The 10,000-nt window shown below is 46.5% G+C and overlaps 1 protein-coding gene across 1 annotated transcript in view; it reads left to right on the forward strand.

Moving 5' to 3' along the window:
- Positions 1–10,000, forward strand: part of exoc4 (exocyst complex component 4) — a 112,845-nt gene that overhangs the window by 37,303 nt on the left and 65,542 nt on the right. The window contains exon 10 of the mRNA XM_012824523.3: positions 4,675–4,771. Coding sequence (XP_012679977.2) covers positions 4,675–4,771 — 97 coding nt within the window. The remainder of the gene's footprint in view (positions 1–4,674; positions 4,772–10,000) is intronic.

Here is a 10,000-nt window from a genome sequence, read left to right on the forward strand (position 1 = left end):
TTGTAGAAAAATATATATATTTGTATTTATTGGCTCCAGCACCAAACATATGTACAAAAACAAACAAACATAAATCAGTACTTAAACCGTACTCGCAACTAGCTTACTAGTTTTAACTGCAAAATAACCGTATTCAAAAAGTATTCCAACAGCATTTCAACTCGCATGTACTTCACCTTCCATCCAGTAAGTACTCCTCACACCGACCCCTTCCAAAGGAATGAGGCAGGCTTTCATAATGCTGCCCATTAGGCTAGATTGGACCAATAAGCTCCAATCGGATCGAACCATCTCAGTGGGGTAACCCTCTCTGCATTAGTCCTATAATTCACATCATATATTACATTAACAAAGACATTAATCCACCACCAAGCTTACCAATGTTCCCATAACAATACATTTACCATATTTACACCTTTTACACATACCACCCATGATATTAACAACCATACATAACAAACATCACATCAAACACCCCTCATGGCAATTACCATCTCCCTCCCCTGTGGGACGTGGAGAAATACCACTCCTTAGCGGCGCGCGCTTCCGCAAACAAACAGCAGTACGGGAGTGATTGTGAGTATGTCTGTATGGATTTATAAAACAATTGGGTTCTATTGAATTATTTAGCTGTTTCTGATTGGACGAGAGACGTTCCATGAGTTGGAATATCCCAGGACATCCCAACTCTGACTTTTCACAGCTAATAATAAATCACTCCGCGATGAAACATTCTATAGCACGTTGATACAATTAAGCGATAACCGTTAATTCAAAGCTCTTATAATTCCAAAAGACGTTGACAATGGAACTATTTTTTTGTTGCGGAGAAACAATGGCGAAATAAACATTTTTTAATCAATAACTTCGTGTTTAAATGTTAATTGGTTGACTATAAAATTGTTTTATAAAAGCAATATAGTACTCGTGCGAGTGGGGTAGGTAAGGGATATTCCCACGGGTGTTGTTGCCTGCGCCACTCGGCCTCCGGCCTCGTGGCTACGGCCGAACACCACCCGTGGGAATATCCCTTACCTACCCCACTCGCACTCGTACTATATTGCTTAAGTATTAACCGGGGTTGTATGCTGAAACAGAGAGTAAAGGTGATATGACATGATAATGGATGTAATGATAATAAACAGGTGAACAGTGATAATGGTGAATTATACTTTCAGTTCATATTGCGGTTATACCGCGTTGCAAACAAGCAATGGCATTGCAAACAAACAATGGCGTTCACATCCGAACTCGCGCCAAACTCTCACAGCCCATCATGCACACAGCTGCATGGTAGGGGTAGCTAGCGACAGACATGGCTGTGTGGGTGTGTGTGTGTGTGTGTGTGTGTGTGTGTGTGTGCGTGCAATGTCTCTCTCTCTCTCCCGCTCCTGCGGGTCAATGGGAGTACCGTCTCTTTCTTCCGCTTTTGCTGGGCAACGTGAGTTAATTAGTCCATGTTACTGTTCACGGTGGAAAGGGAAATTCACCTTTCCACACATGATAAACCTCATATTTCGTTGTGTCAGTTCCTGCATTTGGGAAGGAGCACTAATTATGTACTAATACTGTGGATGCATGTGGTCAGAATGTCACAGAAGTCCTCTTCGGGATGGCCATCGAGGCCTTGGTTCCTCACTGTAGGGACAGGTGCGGAAAAAAAGCTATTACGGCGGGAGCTTTGATCTGGCCGGAGTTGACATTTGAGATTACGCTGACAGAGTGCCAATAACCCTGACACTCATCGTAAATGAGGGATTATGAGTGTGCCTGCTCTGTTTGTACTGCACCCTGTGTACTCTCTGTAAAGCTTCCGCCACACAAGCACTCACACACACTTCTGCACGCACACACAAACACACACACACACACACACACACACACACTCACACAGACACAGACACAGACACACACACAGACACACACAAACACACACACGCCCAGGTCCACAGAGACCTGTCGGTGTTCCAGAAGGCATTGCACGTCCTCTCTCACCACTTTTATGTCACCCTCCCCACCCTCCTTTGCCCGGAGCCGAAGATGGGAGCAGGAATCCAGCACAGATCAAACCCCATTTCTAATCAAAGCCAGGAGACTGTGGCTAATGCAATTTCACTAAGTCACTGGCTGGCTTGATTACATGGGAGGCAGACTGGCGGAGGTGTGGGGCTGCGGAGGCCTGCAGGAGCTGCTGGGGCCCCGTGGGGATGGAGGGGTGGAAGGATTTGCCTTCATTATGTACCCCCCCCCCCTCCCAATCCCCGAAGCCTGTTCCAGGACCCAGACACACCCCTTACCCTTAGTCTGGTTTAAGCCCAGGATCAGCTCCTGCCACAGGGGACAGGAGGGGCCTCCTGACTGCCAGTTACACACCAGCTCACACGCACTGTGGAAGACCAGGGGGCAATACAAACAGGTGCAAGCCAGAGCAGCTTAGGTCTTGCATACAGTATTTCATCCAGTATTTCAATGTGAAATGCTATTGAAACAAATACACATAGACACACTGCGTGAAATGGCCTTGGAGGACCTTGGAAATGCTCCACTCCCACGATCTTCAGTTTCTTAACACTTTTGTGTTATAAAGATGAAAGAAGGCCCAGACCCCTTACTGTCACAAAAGCTGTTGAACCCATATAACAGTCATTCATATTAACAAGCTAAATTAGAATATTAATACATGCCATGCTAACTTGGCATTAGATCAGAGGCTATGGACACCAGGGGGGAGGTGTGTGTGTGTGTGTGTGTGTGTGTGTGTCTTGGGGCGGGGGCGGGGGGGGGGGCTCTTTTTGTGCTCTCCTGTCGGATATGGATGGAGATGGGGAAAAATTGAATCATTGGATGTAATCCGTAGATCTCTAATCCTACTTAGTTAGCTGATGACTTTTCACGGCCCTTGTCTGTGGTTGCAAATGGATGTGCTGTACATGAACCCGACCCCCTCCTCTCTCGTCTCTATCCCCTTCTCTTTTCTCTCTTACACCCCATCTCCCTGTTGTTCCCTCATGTCAGGGGAGAGCGTGTGGGAGCAGCTTTGTTTGGTAGTCGTAATTGAGTCTTAATTGAATTGGCAGCAAAGAACGGAGGGAGCAAGTGGGAGAAGAGGAGGAGGAGGAGGACGAGGTGAGGAGGAGGCGAGCTAAATGGACGTGGGCTCTGTCTCCGCTTAGCAACAAGCGCAGGGTTTCCACAGAAATGAATTTCACGCACAAAAAAACACAAAACAAAGTGAGAAAATGTGGGCCTTATTTTTTTCTCTTACACAGAGCGACTATAAAAGCTCATGCAGTCTCTTTCTCCTTTTTTCCCCCCCAAATAAAAGTGCAAAACCTCTGGTTGGGAAAGAACTCTGTTGGCCAGGCAAAGACATCCTGGAGGGGGTGCTTTGAGGCAGCAGAAAAGGAAGGAGAGTTGGAGAGAAGGGCCAGAGAGGGAGAGGGAGCGTGATGGGTGATGGGTGATGGGGGTGATGCAGCAGGCATCTGGATGCAGGAGGCTTCCCTGGCTCCTCTCTTCTCCTCAGATCATGGGCAGTCATGGTGGATTAGTGGCAAGTCGCTGCGACGTTGGTGAGCCGTTGTCCTCCCGATGTGCGCTGACAGCATGATGAGCTTGATGTCGCACGGCTCGCTAGGACACCTGCTGTAATTACTGGGCTGTCAGCAGCAGTGACACGCACACACAAACATGTGGCACCCACGCACCCACGCACACACTCATAACCACGACTAGATACTTGCATATGCTCTTGTTTTAAACATGCATCAGGTATATTCATACTTGCCTCCAGCGTAGACATAGTATTCTCTCTCTCTCTCTCTTTATTTTATCTTATCTTACAAATTCATTCTGTCTTTGCTCTCTCACTCTGCCGTATGTTTAATTGTCCCTCTGTCTTTCTTTCTCGTGCTGTGTCCTCTCTCGCACGTGTTACCTTCTCACCATAGGTGCGTGCCTGTCGTGGCTGTCATCTTAGAACCAGTGGTATAAAAATGACACAGATCTCTCCAGTGGTTCGCACCACTATGCGGTCCTTAACAGCCTGCGTTGGCACGGAACCAGGGTGGAGGTGCCTCCTCCGCTCACGGTCTCGCGGGCATCTTTGTTGACGGAGGCAACAGGGCGTGCGGAGGTGGACGGCGCGCCGCCGTCGATTTTATTTTTTTTCTTCTTCTTCATCGACCGCCACGTAGCGCTCACTCTCTTGTCAATTACATCGGTTACTTCGGGATGAGCGGACGTAATAAGGGCAGGTGCGTGGTGTCGAGGCCTCTCCACTGACATGGGCACATTTCCTCACTAACCTGTTGCTGCTGGGAGGCGGTGGGGTGGTGGGTCGGACAGCTATACCCAATTGGGTGTGCTGAAGCGTGGTGGGGCTTTATCAGATGGGGAGGGGAGAATTCTGATGAGATCAACATCAGCTCGGTCTGTTATGCCTCTGTTAGGTTATGAGTGTGTATTCATGGTGCGTGTGGCCGCACAAGTGCATATAAGACCTGAAGTGACCTTGGTCTGCTCACTTTTCAATGTGTGTAGTCTCCTAAGGAGATGTGTTCTGAGCTGTGGAGTGATTTTTGTTCCCCGGCTGTTTGACGAGCCATATATCGCAGTACTCTGTACAACTCAGTATTTAAATATCTCTGTACTTTTGTTTCTCTTTCCTGTCAGGTGGTGCCGATGATAACCTGATCGAAGGTGGAGAGACCAAGTTCCTGTGCAAACCTGGTGCCAGAAACATCACTGTCATATTCCAGCCTCTGCTCAGGTAGAAAAGCCTCTCCATTCCCTGTGTCCCGTCTTCCTGTTTGCATCAACATGCTACAAGGCTTCCTCCGTATCTGTAAACACACAAACACAATATCCTTCTTCTCCTCACCGCATATGCTTGCTCTTGCAATTTATTGTTACCTACAGAAAGGACATCTCCACATGCACACAGAATACACAAATAGCCAGTCACATCCTGTTGATGGCCTGGGTATTGAGTCTGATGGCTCGAGACCGAGAGCTCCGTCTGGCCCCCGCTCCCCATGAAATTCGGCTTTCAATTTTCCAATCCGCACCATCGTGCGCCGGGCTCGCTAATGCCTTGTCGTATTACCGGTGCATTATGGATATGTAGCCGAACGGTGGTCAACAAACCCACATTATGACATGACTCAGAGAATGCTGATGTTCCTAGCAATTAAATTCATGTCCCTTTTAGGGAAAGATGAAACGCATCATCCAATTCATTTCTTTCCATTTCCTGAATGTCCAGATGTCCGTTTTCTGTAAACGGAGAGAATGACGTTTTGTACGTGTTCTCTTCGCTACTGTTCATCTGAGAAAATTTTGATAATTCCTCCGTACATCCACTGATGGTTGGTTTGAATTTCTGTTGTTGAGTGTGGCACAGTTCATCTCTTCTGCTCTCGAAATCTCTCTCTCTCTCTGAAGATGAGAAATCTGATTATAAAAAACCCCAACATAACTAGATTGGACCTTCTTTGGGAGGATAAATCTCCAGAGCATTACACAATCACTGTCCGTGTATTTAAGAACCTTGGAGGTGGACGGGTACACATCGTGTCACTAGCTGCTTCTGTTTCTCCGCACTCACCCGCAGCCGCTGTCATCCCACTGCCACAAGCTGTGATGGTCAGAGGGGCATAAAGGCCTGGATGGTGTTCGCTATCGTCCCAATCAATAAGCATGCTCCATCAGTTGTGCAAGTAATTATTTGCCTCAATAGCAGGCTTTCAGAGTGAGAGTCCTTGCCTCAATCCATCTTTGTCAATATATTTATCTTTTTATAATTAACTGTGTTAATTAGTTCTTCATTGTCAATTTTGAACTGCGTCAGAACTTCATCTCAAGAAGTACAACAATAGACAAGCTAAAACTAACAGAGGAAGCCATAAGGGAAATGGCCCACTGTCACTGTTATATATGTATACTGACAGTACTGGAATGTCAGAACTGTCAGCTGAGCTAGGCTGACCTTTTTCTGTCTCCTGTAAGCGTTGTCAGGTCAGCTTTTCACAATAGAGAATATACCCACAGGGGCCAGAAGAGTGAAAGATAGAAGATGGAAAGCACAAGCCCCAAAAGTGTGTGTTGCTTTTGTAGTTACGAATGGACGGTGTGTGAACAGTCAGATCTGTGCTCCTCTTTCATTAATCTGCATGAACGTCAGTGTGGAGGGGTGATATTGCCTCTGACACTGTGACAGACGTCGCAGACGGATAGTTTGTTTGACGGTCAGACCAAATGAAAGGTGTGAGTAAAACTGGGACTGGGTGATCTACACTCTTTGCATGTCTGCTGGTCTAATGGTCTGATGGCTTTCATCACAGCAGGGACCGTATTGTTATAAGACTTTGGCTTCTGGCCTCTCCTCATTTGGCCTTGCTTGTATGTTTCCATCATATGCACGGGCTCCAAATTATCATGGTCATGCACGTTTTGTATAGAGTATGTTTTGTACAAAAAAAAATGGTCTCATAAATAGGAGACCTCTTTTGTAAGTTGAGCTCTGTAACTGGGACCTTTTGTGCAGAGCGCTGAACGTTGAGCGTGAGATCTTTAACAGCTCGGACTGATGATTCTGATCATACTGGGTAACTGAGACTCTCTGTGAGGCGGAGATCGATATCTCCGTTGGGTTGCTTACGCAGGAAGATCTGTCTATAGAGGAAGGTAATGGATTGTCTTTTCTTCCAGCAGAGTGTCTACAGTACGTTTGGTGTGAGGTACCAAAACACTTTCTCAGAGTATCAAATCTCACCCTGAGGATCAATACTAGAGCTTTATGGGAGCCCTATGTTTTCATTGTGTATAGTGTCATTTTATGGGAGGTGTTTCAGCTTTGTGGCAGAGAGGTGTGTATGAACAGCAGTCAATCGATCAGCATGAAAGCAGAGCTCTGTGGACCTGTCAGTGTTTTGGTAAAAGTGTGTGTAGGTGTCTCCTATTGGGTGATGTTTAAAAAAACAAACCATCCTGCTGAAATATTTAATGTGCCAAGCTTGAGGCAGCCCCACACATACACTGGCACAAACACACACACACACACACACACACACACACACACACACACACACACACACTCTCTCTCTCTCTGGCACCTGGACCTTTGGAACGCAGTGAGGGGAGTCAGAACAGGTAGGTGGTAATTTAGTTTGACTTGTGGGGCCTCCCGCTGACATTTGAGTGGTATTTAAACCCTGCTGCCCTGACCGAGGTTGGCATTTGGATGGGGGTAGGAAGGGTGGCGGTGGAGGGGGATGTATCTCTCGTAGCTCTGTAATCTCTCTCTCTTTCCTCGCCTGCATCCGTGCTCACTGTTGATTAGTGCTGGCAGGGCCCTGGTGTCTGTGATCACACCCCGCCGAGGGAGCAGATGCTGGGGCTTCTGGCCTCTCCATCACTGGGTGGCCGAGGGAAGGCGGCGGGGGGCGATGGAGGATGGAGGCCAGACGTGAGGGAGGGTAGGGTGGCTGAGGGTAGGGTGGCAGAGGATTGGGCGGTGAGGAATGCTTTCCTCCCCGCCCTTTCATCTCAAACCCACCCACCCCAACCCCCAGTGGTGAGCTCAGTATGGGGTTTCGCGTTGTGGCAGTTCCAGGGTGCCGGGCGTCTCAGGGGGCATGTAAATATCAGCCACGCCTCATTACGGACCCACGGCCCTTTACAGATAGGGCTGGACCTGCCAGCAGGTGTCCCCACAACATCTGCATGGGGCTGAGATCTAAAGCAAGAGAGAGAGAGACCAAGAGAGACCAAGAGAGCACAGCATCTCACAAACATACACTGCACAGGGCATGCTGGTGATGACATGCAAGCTATGACATTTCTAATGAGCCAGTGCATCTTCAATCTGGATGTCCTCTTTTTGAAGATGAGGCCTTGTCCCTCATGTTCTGCCTCTCATTAGTTGTTTCTTCCATTGAGTATTTACTTTTGTCAGTTCCTCAGGCTTAAAATGTTAAGTGTCTGACCTCAACTAATTATACTTTGAGAACAATTATACTCACATCACATCAACATATGTTCAGCCCAGTTGGTGTGTCAGTTTCGATGATCTCTGAACCTGTCCTCTTCTTTATTCCTCATTTCTAACCTTCAGTGACTCTAGTTGATTTCTGGAGGCACCTTGTGCAAAATCAAGACTTTAACGCCGATGTGAAAATGTTTCATTTTTTCCATTTAATCTCTTTTTATTTTCTCTCACAACCAATAGTTATCCATTTTTAAACTCCACCTCTCTCTAAACCCCAAAGAGAAGACACAAAGCAACTCTGTCAATACTGAGAAGTTAAAAGATTTAAAACATTTTTTGTTTGGGCTTATCAAGGTTCTCATCCAGATGTTTTGGAAGATATAGAACGTTTCTCTGTTAATGACTGAGTATAAATCAGACCTTGTAATCTATGCATGTCATGTTAGCATTGAGACTGTGCAAAGACAGATCTGTCCAGCTTCTCTTTCTTTAAATAGTGTAAGAAATGACTACACCATATAATATTGAGCCAAAGTAACTTAACCATATTTGGTTTTGGCAAGATGTGCATATTATTTGCCGCTCTAATGCAAGTAAGCTCCAGTTGCTTTTTGTCCTCTATCCTGGTAAGTGAAATTAGCATAGAAGTGAGGAGTCACTGTTATCCCTGTCTGCCTCAACCTGATCCCCTTCCAAACCAAAGAGCCAGGCTCAGTGATTTACCTTTCAGTGACTTAAATAAATATTTTAATATATATTGAGGCAGTAGAGAGGGAAACTCCCCTTTCCTGGCTCTGACTGTCAGTATGATCCTCGTCATATGACAGACTAAACACACGGCAACAGCAACAAGAGGTAAAATGGTCCTGGTCCCTCGCTGTATCTAACCCTTCATTACTGTACTGCTGTAGTCACAGTAGACAGTCCTTCAGCCCTTCACTGATGGAAGGGGACTGGCTGTGAGGAGCTTGGGCTGTGGTTGTCTTACTTGGCACCTTGTTAGCCGTCAACAAACACTGGACAAAGAGTGAGCAGTAACCAAGAGGAAAGAAACGAAGGAGGGAGAGAGTAGGGATGGGAGGTATGGAGGGATATGAGGGTGAGGGCATACCAGAGAGAGGTTGTTGAGGCAGAAGCCCACCTGCTGATAACTGGTGGCAGTGGAATTTGGCAGGATCATTTTTTGCTTGATCTTTAATCAGGTATGTTTAACAAATTCAACTCAGGGGCTAAATGTTTCACTGTTGAATTATTTGTTTGAAGTTAAGAGTAACACCTTCCCTCCCCTAATTTGGCAATCAGTGCTGTCGGGACTTTGTCTGAAAACCGAATCTAGAGTGCTGAAAGGGTAGAGGGTTGAATAAACGCTGCCACCATCATCAATAATCCCCTTTATGATTGGAGAAGGCTGGAGAGCATTTGCTTGGCCTTCATTCCCCTCTCAATTGAGCCTTTTGTCAGAACACAATAATCTGCAGGGCTTGTCATCATGTAACAAGTGCCCTTCTCACTCTGTCCTTTTACTTTTTCTCCCCTCTATTTCAGTCTTTCTTTTGTTCTCCTTATCTTTTCTCTCTCCATCTCCTGTTTTTTCCAGTGTGTTGTTCATAGGGGGGTGGGGTGAATCGATCCGTGCTGTGAATCTCTATTCTGCTCCCCTGTCAACAGACTTTTGTCCGCTGGCCTCCAAAATCCACCTGCAAATTGTCCCCCGACAGATCATAGTCCTCTCATGAAGGAAGGAAATAAAACAGTGGAAGACACATTCGGTAGAGCAGCCTTTTTTTCACATCATGTACTCCTCTCCACACCAATTATGTACCGGAAGGAGACCCATGGAAAATCCAGAGGAAGATTGTGGAGAAAAAGCATCCACGTCCACCGAAAGGGGTGTTCACATGAAGATTTGATCCAGTACTGATTATTCTGACAACTTACTACCAGGCACTTGGGCAATTTTATAAGGCCATGAAGTCAGCCCCATTCCTGATGCAGATATTTTTCTTTCTC

Source organism: Clupea harengus, chromosome 16 (assembly GCF_900700415.2).
Source record: "Clupea harengus chromosome 16, Ch_v2.0.2, whole genome shotgun sequence".
Lineage (NCBI taxonomy): Eukaryota > Metazoa > Chordata > Actinopteri > Clupeiformes > Clupeidae > Clupea > Clupea harengus.